The 12,890-nt window shown below is 38.1% G+C and overlaps 1 protein-coding gene across 3 annotated transcripts in view; it reads left to right on the top strand.

Annotated features, from left to right (window-relative positions):
• RELN (reelin) overlaps positions 1 to 12,890 on the top strand; it is a 285,330-nt gene that overhangs the window by 212,195 nt on the left and 60,245 nt on the right. For all 3 annotated transcript variants that reach the window (XM_035347207.1, XM_035347218.1, XM_035347199.1), the window contains exons 25-30: positions 3,083 to 3,288; positions 4,014 to 4,185; positions 4,549 to 4,749; positions 6,845 to 7,080; positions 8,852 to 9,009; positions 9,920 to 10,127. In XM_035347207.1, the coding sequence (XP_035203098.1) occupies positions 3,083 to 3,288; positions 4,014 to 4,185; positions 4,549 to 4,749; positions 6,845 to 7,080; positions 8,852 to 9,009; positions 9,920 to 10,127 (1,181 nt within the window). The remainder of the gene's footprint in view (positions 1 to 3,082; positions 3,289 to 4,013; positions 4,186 to 4,548; positions 4,750 to 6,844; positions 7,081 to 8,851; positions 9,010 to 9,919; positions 10,128 to 12,890) is intronic.

Below are 12,890 nucleotides of genomic sequence, written 5' to 3'. Positions count from 1 at the left end.
CAGTCTCACATCCAGCTCCCCTGGAAATGCAGCTCATGTGCTGAAAATTTCATAATAGACCAATCAGTATAACTAGCTAATTGTGATAATTGGATTTTTTTATATAATTGTCTTCTCTGTTAGATGTTTTTCCTTCTGGCTCAGTTCCTTATGCCAAGTTTCTCAAAGTAGCTTGCTAAATTAGAATTAACCTGCTATGATCTTTCTTCTGATTTCTGCTAAGGAGGAGTGAAAATCTCATTTAGAAATTCTTGGCTTCTTTCTATTGATCTCTACGGGTTAGGTTATCATTCATTTCTAGAGTAGTAGCAGTCTCTGTGCCATCAGCTGAAGGTGGCTTATTTAATTTCTGTTTAGATCTTTTTCAAGGTTTCTAGTGGCCATGGTGATAAACATTATAAAAAATATTTTTGTAGTTGCCCAACAGTTCTGTATTGTTTTGGAAGCTTGTATTCACAGGCTTTATTTCTTTGCAGTTGCTGAAATAGCTACTTTTTATTTGAATGTCTAATGTTTACTGCCATAATCAATCACTACTACCAGAATTAATGTTGGCTTTGTTCTGCCAACCCTCTATCTTTTGTTTTCCACCTCATTTTAATCAATTGTAGGTGTGTTGGAATATAGAGAGCTCTTTCAATCAGCCCCTGCAATTCCTTTGAGGCTTTGTGTAACTCATGCCCGTTCTCAATTAACCTGGTTCTGTGGTTAACCCTTTGGCACGCAGAGCCAATTTGGGGTAGGGATGGTGTAGACATGGGAAAAGTATTCAGAATAGTTTTACACCCAGATCTCAATCAGTCAACTGGGAAATATCTGCCCATGGGTCAGAAATGGTGTTGACATCTTTATTATCCATGGAATAATAGAATCATTTAGGTTGGAAAAAACTTCTAAGATCATCTAGTCTGATTTGATTAAGACAACTTCAAATTCTTGTCGGTCTCAAAATTAAAAAAAAAAAAAAAAAAGTTTGTGAAAGTGAAGAAGTGAAAAGTGAAGGAAGGGAAGAAAGTGAAGTAATATCCCAAGGTATTATGAGTGTTATGGCCCGATGTCCTGGGCCAGTAATAGCCATGATGGTCTGTATTGGGAAGCTTGGAGCTGCATCCAAGACTGAGCCCATCTCACTCTCATGGCACCATTCAAGCACCAGCTGGGAACCAGCTCACAGATATTGTTACTGATGTCTAGCTAGATCCATGCCACTTGTTTATCTCTGACTTGAAATTTGTCAGGAGGATCATGGATGTATGAGTGAGAGACAGGGAAAATGTAAATTCTGCTTTAAAATAGTCATTGTTTTTACAACTTAGCCCAAGTTTATCTTTTTAATCCCGTTTTGTGCTTGGACAGGAATCTGTGATTTTTAGGTAATCAAAGCCAGTAGCCATGTTGCCAATCCTGCTGCATTCTGGGAGGTGTTCTCACTGTTAATGTAGATGAATCCAGGTTGCAGCCAGTTTTAATGAATGCAGAAATATCATACCCGTGTCCCCTCTCCAGCTGCACATATTTGGCTTTGCCCTGCCTGTAGCAGCTTGTGGCAGCACATCACTGTGCTGCTGGAGGGCTGTGCCAGGCGAGGGGCACGCAGGTCACCTTTACAGGGACAATGCTCTTGCCCCCCATTCTGTCTCACCACAGGCAGGTTTATAACTTGTATCATAATTGTTCAAGCCTGTTGCTGTGCAAGCCCAGAAGCTCAGCCTCAAGCAAGCAGGGGGGAAAGGGCAGGGGAGAATTTCAGTTATAGTAAAAGGTTCTTATACCTTAAGGCTTCTTTTTGCTAAATATTCTCTGTCACCAACAAGCACAGAGTGACCATGTCAGCCACAGCATAGATGTCCAAGAGCTGTTTCCTGCTAGAACTCAAAAAATCCTTGGGAATACTCTTCACTAATTTTTATGAGCCTATTTTATCTCTCAGCTATGCTGAAACTAAATCCACAGGTTTTACTTGAGAAACTTCAGATTTACGATACTTACTAGTAAAAGAACGTGGTTTTGTGTATCAATAAATCCTACTCACATGAGGCATGTAGAGAAAATGCTCCTCCCCAGTTCTGGAGTAGGAGATGAATTTCACTGCTGTAAATCCTACATGCTTTTGTAGAGGTAACTGGAAGGAAACCTGTCAAATGGACTGATGCCAACATGTGGGAAGCCTGTTCTCTGAAAATAGCACTGGGTAGCAGCTGGAGAAATGAATGCCACATAACTGTAGAGAGGAGGATCAAGTAGCAATGGTACCTTGAATGCCATGAATGTATAAAAAAAAAAACCTGTCAACTGAAGGTGAAGTCACCCATCCTCATCAACAGAGGACTAAGGGGACAATAGAGAGAAAAGGCCTAAATGAAACAGAGAAAAAAAAAAAAAAAAAAAGTGTGTGTGTGTGTGTGTATGTGTGTACTTTTGGTTGTTATAAGGACCTAAAAATTGATGTGACACCGACAAGTTCAGGATAATTTAAGTTTAAAATATATGAGGATATAAAACACAAGTATCTGATGATAATTGAATTTGATTGCTAGGTAAATGAATAAATAAATAAATCAGACTCTAGCTTCTGAGATACTCTCCTTTCGTGAAATGCAATAGGCGTTATCAGTGGTATAATTTCAGGAGACTCAACAACACTATACAATGCAAGAGAAATGAGACCAGAAATGTCTTTTTACTGCTTTATGTTCTATCATATAAAAGCTGAATGCTTAAACATTTAGCCATAGTTGGTTTGTGACACCCAGGGTCTGCTCTGTGTCTTCCAAAGGTAATTGGTACCATGAAGGAGTCAGGAGAAAAAGGAAAGAGATGAGATAATTGTGTTGAAATTGTGTTATGAAGTTGTGTTTTGTGTTGAATTATTGTGTCTGCAATAATAAAAAATGCTTGTGGGATCACACCGGAGATATTAAGACATAAAGGATGGCCAAACAGAACCATTGTCCTAACACAAAATGCTTCATGTTTCTGTACAAATATTCATCTGTGCTTGATTTTAAAATAAGTCAATTTGCAGTGAAGGTGTCATATTTAATATTATTTTTCCCACTTCTTTTCTTTCTTTCTATTGTAGGCTGGCAAAAGACAATTGGTAAGCTGGGATTTGGACACTACCTGGGTGGATTTTGTTCAGTTTTACATCCAGATAGGAGGAGACAGTTCTTCATGCAATAAACCAGACAGCAGAGAAGAAGGTGTGCTGCTGCAGTACAGCAATAACGGTGGCATCAACTGGCAGCTGCTAGCAGAAATGTATTTCTCTGACTTCAGTAAACCCAGGTATAACTTTGTTCTAAAATAAATCAGTTAAATCCATACTGTATTATCTCTTTAGGAAAACTGTTTCTGAGTCTATGAAAACATTAAAATACATTTTAAGCTCTAGTGCTTATAAGACATCCTTATGTAAGATTCCCATCCTTAAGTAAATTCCTTCCACCATGAAAGAAAAAAATAATGAAAGTGGGCCTTAGAAAAGCTGCAGGTAGTTTGTCATTGCAAATTGAAATTGAAATTGCATAGATATTAACATGATTTCTATTACCATAGTTGGTAATTTTATCCTCACATCTCTTCATTTTGCATTGCAGTGAACAGTATTTCCAGAACTATTGTAACTCAGCAAACTGTCTTTTTCTGAAAGTGATCTAGGCATTTGAAAGTATAAAACTCTTTAACTTTACTTTGTCTCTACTTTGTCAAAATTACAGGAAACTTCCAGCAAATAAGGATGTCCCCAACTATGCACTGAAATCTTCATTACCTGGCCATCCAATTCATTACTTTTAGACAAAACATTTACCCCTTTGGAGTAATCAAAAGCAACAATCCATACTTCCATTGGCAGGCAGATGTTCAGCCATTTCCAGGAAAGCAGGATCCATCATACATAACAGTTTCTTGGGAAGACAAATGGCTTTCCTGCCTCTTTTTACTATTTAGTGGTATTTTTCCCATTTCTCTACAGTGTTCCCTGAAAGTCCTGCTGCACTTCTGTTTTTCAGGTTTGTCTATCTGGAGCTACCAGCTGCAGCTAAGACTCCTTGCACCAGGTTTCGGTGGTGGCAGCCTGTGTTTTCAGGGGAAGGGTATGATCAGTGGGCTATCGATGACATCATCATTTTGTCAGAGAAGCAGAAGCACATAATTCCTGTTGTTAATCCCACATTACCACAGGTAATAAGCAAGAGCAGTCTGTGGGCATCACCATGAAACAGGATCTGTCTTCTCTGTTAGAAATTTCTTTGAATTTCATTTTCTTTGAAAATACTGAGTTAAAGAGACATTTGTAGTGCTTGCAGCTGCATCTATCTCTGCATGGTACTAACCTGGTTCTTACCATAATACCTAATTTTTACAATTGATAATGTAATTATGTATCATCTCCTCAGAAAGTCAAGACAAATTTTGACAATTATAATTTTTGGACAATCACAGAACATGCAAATTGAAAAATCTGAAAATTGATAATTTTTGAAAATATTCTGAAATCACACTGTAAGTACTTGTTTTTGTTTCTCTTCTTTTCCTTTCTAACAGAACTTTTATGAAAAGCCAGCATTTGATTACCCTATGAACCAGATGAGTGTGTGGTTAATGCTGGCCAATGAAGGGATGGCCAAAAATGAAACTTTCTGCTCTGCCACCCCTTCTGCCATGCTTTTTGGTAAATCAGATGGAGACCGGTTTGCAGTGACTAGAGATTTAACGCTGAAGCCTGGATATGTCCTGCAGTTCAAGGTATTCCTTAAATATAAATCCCTTCAAATCCCAGACTATCAGTGAAACTCCCCTTACTCAATACTTGCAAGATGTCATTGGGTCATAGTTCAAAACAATGTAATAAATTATAAGACTATGTAAAAAGATGTATAGAGCACAAGTATGAATTCATACACTATAAAATATGATGCTGCTTTCTAACGGACTAGCTAAAATCTTGGAGAAGGAGAGCTTCTTCCCCCTCTGGAGAAATTTTAAAGGCTTGTTTGTTAACGAGTTTCACAAGTGGGTTGAAGTGACTGTCATTATATTTGAGTCAGTACCAGGAAATGCTACTGCACTGTCAAGGGAAAAAGGATTTATCCCATCTGCGACTACAAAAGCTCCAGTGGTTTGTGTACATTTTTTGTATATTAAACTATTTAAGGACTTACAAGCTGCTCTGTACTCCAGAGGGTTTTTCAAATAATTACTTTTATTGTCAATGAATATAGGCTTCAATTAGTGTTCTCTTCTTTATAGGGCTTACAAAAATGTTAGTGGTCTGAAAATACAACAGAATATGGGCTCCAAAGAAAGTGTATTTGCTTTGACAAGCTCTTGTTTCTGAACCCTAATCAAAATTTTATTGAGTTTATAATGAAATCCCATTGGTGAATTCTGGAGGTTGGTTGCAATGCAATTTTAATGAGCTCACCACAAATACATGGTCCTTACATAATTGGTGGATACAGACACTGAATAATTTACAAGTAGAATTATTAAAGAGATCAGTTGTTTACAGGCAGCTTTTCAAATATAATCCCCACAGTCCTGTAAATAGTAAAGTTGGTTAGAAATAATAAGATTTTTAAGAAATCTCATTTCATATAAAAGTTATACTAATGAAATGCTGTACAAACTGTGGGACAGCAGTACAATTTCCAAATGAGTATTGTTCGCAGTTTTATACCTTAAACTGTCTAAAACCCAAAAGACTGTGATATGTAAATACCATTTAGCCTGGGAAAGACATTGTTTGCCTCTTGACCATTTTCCACTACTTCAGTGACTAAGTCTTCATTCTCTAGGTTTTATGGTCAACAGCAATTCAAAAATTGTTTAGTCTGAAAAAGCAATACCTAAGAACATTTCATACACCTTCCATCACTGAAGCCATTGGCAATGTAATGTAAATATACATAACATCAACAACGTGTCAGAAAACAGTGAGTTCTTCTATTGTTTAAGGCCTTAATTTATACTCCTCTCTTTTTGGGAAAGCTTTTAAACTGGCCTGCACATAAATGTGTTAGTCTTATTTGTATGTTTTAATTTTAAACATATGGTTAAATGCTTTCCTGAGTTCGTGAAATCTCCATTTTAAATAGCTGCCTGGAATAATTTTGCATTGATAAACCAAAGACAGTCAGTTGTAAAAACTATTTCATTTTAGATGAATGATTTTGTTTTATATTCCACATTCTACAGCTCAAGTAGAATTTCTGCAATATAATAATGTAAAACTAATATTTTTCTGATAGCTTGAAAAATGAAGCTGGAAACAAAGCAAACAGTTGATTTTTGTCTTAGTTATGTTTTCATTTCACATTTTAGTATTAATTTTTCTACTGCCTCCAATTTTGCTCATTTCCGGGCACCAGAAATGTAGTGCCAGCTCACCAATATTATTCTGAAAATGATTTGGCCATCATCAAGGGTTGCAGCCCAGGGCAAGGGATACCTTGGGGTCAGTCTGGCACATTGGGGTGCTTGCAGTGGGTTATATCAGAGGATACAGCTCTTCCCCTTCCTCCTGGGCACACAGGTGCCTGTGCAGAGTTTGTTATTTGCAGCCTGCTAAGTAGCAGGACCCTTGAAAAATGTGTTATGTTCTTTGCACATTTTGCTGAACCTAGCAACCTGAGTGAAGGGTGGGAATTTTTACAGAGAAATGTTGTATATTTGTAGGACTCAGACTCTTAAGTATCAGCCACTGTTTACCAGCAGGGTTCAAAGGAAGTGTTCAGAGCTAAGCCTTCTAAAATAGAAAGTCAAAGGTGCTTTGCAGCCAATAATGATAAATAACAGCTCGGTTTTCTTCAGCTCATATCTGATGCTTTGCTTTTTTCAGCTGAACATTGGCTGCACTAACCAGTACAGCAGCTCTGCTCCTGTTCTGCTTCAGTACTCCCACGATGCTGGGCTCTTCTGGTCACTCGTGAAGGAAGGCTGCTATCCTGCATCTCCAGGCACAAAAGGATGTGAGGGAAGCTCCCGTGAGCTGAGTGAGCCAACCGTGTATCACACAGGAGACTTTGAGGACTGGACGAGAATTACTATTGTCATCCCTAGGTCACTTGCAGCCAGGTACTCTACACTGTAAGCCAGTGGTGAAATAGCTGCCTGTCCTTTGAGGCTAAATTAGGAAAAAGTTGCAAGCTGTGAGTAAAATCCATGCTAAAAATCTGCAAGTCTGGGAAAACTATATTAAGCTCTCCAAAACAGGGAGAATCTTTCCATTTTTAAGATGTCAAATTATTTATAAAATGAAATTACAAAGCAACAAGGGGATCACAGCATATTAATTTGACATCAATCTCTTCATCATGGTGCTATCTTTCTTTAGGCGTATCAGTTGGGTCAGAGGAGCCAGCAAGAGGGTGATAAGTCATTTGAATCAAATATTTCAACAGGATTAATTTTACACTTACCACCAGACAAAGAGACCCTTTGCTATCTGCACTGCATGCCATCAGCAGCAGAAGTCGCCTAAGCCTACTGGCTCCTGTGTGTCTCTCTCTAGGCAGTGGCTTTCGTGTTGCCCCTGGGTTTCAGCCCCATCCTCCTGCTACAGGCTTCTCTTCCAGCCCCAGCATGGAGTTTCAGTATGTAACATATTGTGAAACAAGGGAGCTAGTGCCTTTGCTGCAAGGAGCTGAAATAGCAGCATGTACCGTAACAAGTTTGTCTTTTCTTCAGTAATTAGCCAATAAAAGCAGGTGCCAAATCGCACAGATCTGGCACCAGCTGATTTGATTTACCCAAAACAAGCAGCGCGGAATCAATAGCAGCAATCTGTTTGGCATTATGTTCACTAATGTGATCAAGAATAAGAAGCTCATGCTAATATATTAGAAATGTAAGTATTGGGAGTATGAGGAGGCTCCCAGCATGTTGAAAACTGAATTGTTATGGGTCGCTTTGGAAATCATGATTATCTTGAGAGCATCCCATTTTATCAGCTGGTGCAAAGCACCAGCATGATCATCACCTACCTACCAAATCGCCATGAATAGTAAGTAAAAAGCAATAAGCACATTATACATTAGGCAGAATAGCAAGGAGGATCTCAGTTAATCTATTGGATTGATAATGATATTTTAAATCAGCTCTCCCCTCTGGAACATCCAAAAAAATGATTCAACTAAAAGCCAAGGACTTAAAATTAATATATATATATATATATATATATTCTTTAATAAATATCATATGCACTGGGTCAGGTGGAGTAACTTTGTGTAGGCTCAGCAAAGTCCCTGAAACAGTTTTAGTTATAGAGGTTAGAGATTAGATTGCTGTTTTTCAGGAATTTTGTGTTGTCACCCAATATCTTTGTATTTCTGTCCAAATATCCCGTAGGTTATTTATCTGCCATTATTTATAGACATTGGATGATTTTTCCTATATCTAGTTTATTTGAAGATTTTCTACTCAAAATTATACCATCCCATAACAAACTCTGCATCACTGCCATTACTGAGTTATTTTCATAAGTACTGTAAGAAACTGATTTCTGGGACAGCAGTTTGGGTTGAACTGAGTACTGAAAGGCATCTTCAGAGTCATAACTAATCTTTCACTCTAGTAGATAAAACTACATGATCTGTTGTTTGCATCACAGTGGTGGATATAGGCCAGAGAAATAAAGCATATCAAAATACATCCCAAAAAAAAAGGTGGAAAAAATATTCATATGTGGAGTTGCACAAACTGTAAGATGTCAGAAAAACTTTCCAGGCATCAGCTCGCTAATCCAGGAAAAGCTCTCTCAGTCTTAAACAAAGATCACAAGAGGTATGCAATAGATATTAAAGCTGGGAATAGTAATACCATGCCTTTCATTATTGTTCCTCTACAGCAAAACTCGATTCCGCTGGATCCAGGAGAGCAGCTCCCACAAGAGTGTGCCTCCTTTTGGCTTAGATGGTGTTTACATTTCTGAGCCTTGCCCCAACTACTGCAGTGGTCACGGGGACTGCGTCTCAGGGGTCTGTTTTTGTGACTTGGGCTACACAGGTAAGACAATCTTTTTTAGATGGTACAGGAGTAAGCACTCTCTGAGTTGCTGTTGTAAACCTAGCATCTTGTTTTTCCTCTCTGACATTCCAGGAAAATACATGATGACATAAATTTCATGGGCTGCCAACAAGAATCTTTTCTTTTTGTTAAATAAAATTTAGCACAGGAGTCCAGTGCAGACAAAACAGAGCAGCTGAAGACAGGAGACACCGGTGATGTTTCTGGCAACTGTGATCTTTGAACATCACCATCTGTATGAATGGGAAGGGACTAGCAATAAAAGCAAAACCAAAATAAAATATTATAAACAAAAAAGTCTGCTTAAAAACCTTTGGAACATCTTCAAATGAATTGCTGCTGGTTTTGAGTCCCTTGGCCATCAGATGGCATGGGACCAGGAAGGAACATATGTTCTGACAGGCCCTTCTGTGAAAAATTCTGCTCACTTGTGGTTTCCGGGGCTCTTATGCTGGAAAAAAAAAATACCCAGTGAAAAAAACAGAGATTGACACAACCAGTTGCATACTGCACTCTTTTCAACCCTCTACACCAACAAAGCAATAAGCTATCCTCTTTTGTTCAATTTGTTTAAAAAGAACTAAAAGGATAATATTTTTCTGTTTACATAAAAACATCTTATCAGTATAAAGGATGTCTGTTTTTCACCTAGTGAAATAAGTCATTTTAGAGTTTAATGGAAGAGGGTTTATTCTGCCTACAAAAAAATTATAAAGAGGGCTTAAACAGGTTCAATCCTGTTGTCATGGCATTTTCTGAAAAAATGTATGGTACTTTCTCTTGCATGGGTGCAATAGAACTGTTAGCCAATTTTCTGTATCTGACCTTTACTCTTCTCTTCAGCACAGTTTCAACAAAGCATCTCCCATATATTTTTCTTTTCTTGAAGCATCACATGGAACCTGTGTGTCTAATGTGCCTAACCACAGTGAGATGTTCGACAGGTTTGAGAGGAAGCTAAGCCCTCTCTGGTACAAGATAACAGGAGGTCAGGTTGGAACAGGCTGTGGCGTGCTCAGTGATGGAAAATCTCTGTACTTCAATGGACCTGGCAAAAGGGAGGCAAGGACAGTTCCTCTGGACACTACAAATATCAGGTCAGTCATCAGTGCTGCTTCTCACAATTGTCTCTGTGTTAATGCTGTCTCTTCTCTGCTATTACAAGCGTAGACAGCAGAAGGTGTGAAATGTTTTTTTGTTTGTTTTGTTTTGTTTTGTTTTGTTTTCTGGTAAAAACAACCCATACAAGAAATCTCAGGGAAGTTCCTTTTTTGCTTTCTACTTCCTTTTCCAGAACAGGAAAACTTAGGTTAGAAATAGAATGGAAAAGCATCACAGAAAATGTGAACTGTTCATCCTTCTGGGAAGATGGTTTTGCAGTGTATTCTAGATGGCCAGGCAGAAGATGTGGCCTTGAAACTGCACAAAATCTAGGAGTCCGGACAGAAAAATTCCCTTTCCACTGATGCTATTGAATTGCACGCATGCCGATACCATAGCAAACGAGCTATTGTTGTTTTGCCAGCTGTTATGAATTAGTCCACTTGTAAGAAGTGTAAAACAATGTAATATGAATTGTTTCTGTGCAGTCAAGAGGCTAGCAAGCTTCCACCTCTCTCCCTGCTACTACGGAATTCTGCTCCACTGATAGTAATTACCCTTTTTCTCTCAAATTGTCCAATTGATTAACATAATTAGGATAAACTAAGGACAATTAATTATAACTATTATTTATACTGGAGTTTGCAGCTGCTTTGTCCAGTCTTGTAAGAGATCATGTGCCTGAAACCTTGCCCACCCTACAATTACATCCATTAGTTTAATAGAAGATATTTCTCCTGTCAAATACTGCTCCAAGAGGAAGCTATGCACCAAGTTGTTGCATTATTTAATTTGTGGAATCATTCAGCAGAGTGTGGCCACAAATTAGTGTTCCCCCTCTCTAGTTCAGCCAAGTAGTGCTCCTTAGGGCAGTATGGGTTCTGTGATTTTGGGGACATCCTTTGTTGCTCCACAGCACAGAACCACACAGTAGCAACTGCCTTTCCTCTACGTCCTGCCTGTCTGTCAAATTCTCCTCCGACAAATACTTGATATATCATAATGTAAATTCCTTAATTATTAACTTAAGTTTGACAAATATGCTTTTGACAAGTATATGTTTGTGCTGGAACTCTGGAAAGATCTGAACACATTTTCTGTTCCACTCTATTTAAGTCTCATATTGGTATATGTAATATGACGTATAATTTTGAAAGTAGCCACACCATCAAGAAGTCTATGTTCAAATTATATTTTTAGTTATTCCTTCTTTTCTGGAGAAATCTTCTTTAAAAAGAAAAGGATTTTCTTTAGCTTTCAGATTACTTTTAAACCACTTTTAATGCCAGATACTAATAGCTTTGCATTTTTATAGAATTTGAGCCCCTTAAAGCACCAAAAGAAGTCGTAAAATACTGAACAATGCTCTTTCTTAACTTTTTCAATCTATCATTACTTTGATTTTGCGTGAGAACATGGGGTAAAACAACTCCATGCATAGGATGTCAAAAACATGATATGTTGAAACTATCCCAAGGACTGAAATAGCCAGAGGGACAACCTTCTTGTAAGAGCAACTAAGATCCCTGTTCTGAGTTGGTGAGCTGCTCTCCTGCTGAGACGTATCATTTTGGCAAAATAAACCAGCACTTCTCTCAAAAGAGAGAACAAAAATACCAGTCATCTCAAGCACAAATGGGGCAAACATGGATTTTTTAGTTACTTTGGCCACATGCGCTCAAGGGCAGGATCCAACTCATGCAGCTGCTCTAGAACATGGGCACCTTAGACAACAGCAATTACCCCAGCTTTCTTACATGTTCAAGGGAGATAAAATAGCTACCTTGAAAGGACGATGCAATTCATCCTGAAATAGGACCTAGCAAAGGCCAGTGCTTTGTCTTCTGGAAATGTGTATTTTTTTTAATTATCTTTAAGGGAATCTGGGCTGGTCATGTAACATTCAGCTTTTAGACACCTTGCTTAGAACAGATAAATCCCACTAATGTTTGAGACTGTCTGTAACATTAGCTAGATTATTTCTCCTAGAAGCAAGGGCAGATTAAGTTTGTGAGAGTGTGAGGGGTTAAATGAAAGACCCGTACCCTAAAAACAAAATTGTAATCCAGCCTAGAAATGTTTTCTGTTATTGCAGCTAAAATTAATGTCACTTGAAAGAGGAGATTAGAGTGAAGCACTTTTTCCCTTTTTGGTATTATTTTTTGCATTCACTAATGCTTTCCATAGAAGTAGGTTATATTATTAGGGGTCATCTCAGCCCCTGCACAGTTATCTTATTTGTGAGTGGGTTTTTGGTTGTGGGTTTTTGGTGATTGGGTAAACAGCAGGAAAATACATCTTTAAAGACATACCACTAGATACGTGGATTGAACATTGTGAATAGGAATGCTGAAACTCTTGCAGTAGAGTTTTAAGCTTCTTATTTTTCAGGTTAATAATATTTTCCCAGACCTTTTAAGATCTTGTTTCATTAAATCAGGCATGGAATAGAAAATATATATATATTGCAAGACATTAAAGTTTGATTTTCATTCTCAGTTCCTGCAGACCTACCTATGCATAGTCTGTATCATCTTGCTTCAGTTACAGTTTGTGTGTGCAAGGGGTACATTTTATATAAAGAATGCAAAGAATTCTTGATAATTTTTGTGGTAAATACAAGGGCCTTTTCCTTCTCACCATTATCTTCCCAGAGGAGATGGGCACACTGAGGCTCAATGCTCCTTGTTCACTTTGCTCCAAAGGGGTCGAAATTTGTCAGCCCATGCGGTGCTGCTTAGCAGAGCAGCCTAACAGCA

The sequence above is a fragment of the Oxyura jamaicensis genome, chromosome 1, assembly GCF_011077185.1.
Source record: "Oxyura jamaicensis isolate SHBP4307 breed ruddy duck chromosome 1, BPBGC_Ojam_1.0, whole genome shotgun sequence".
Classification (NCBI taxonomy): domain Eukaryota; kingdom Metazoa; phylum Chordata; class Aves; order Anseriformes; family Anatidae; genus Oxyura; species Oxyura jamaicensis.
The sequence above is the reverse complement of the archived record's forward strand: the minus strand, read 5'-3'. Positions and strand labels throughout refer to the sequence as shown.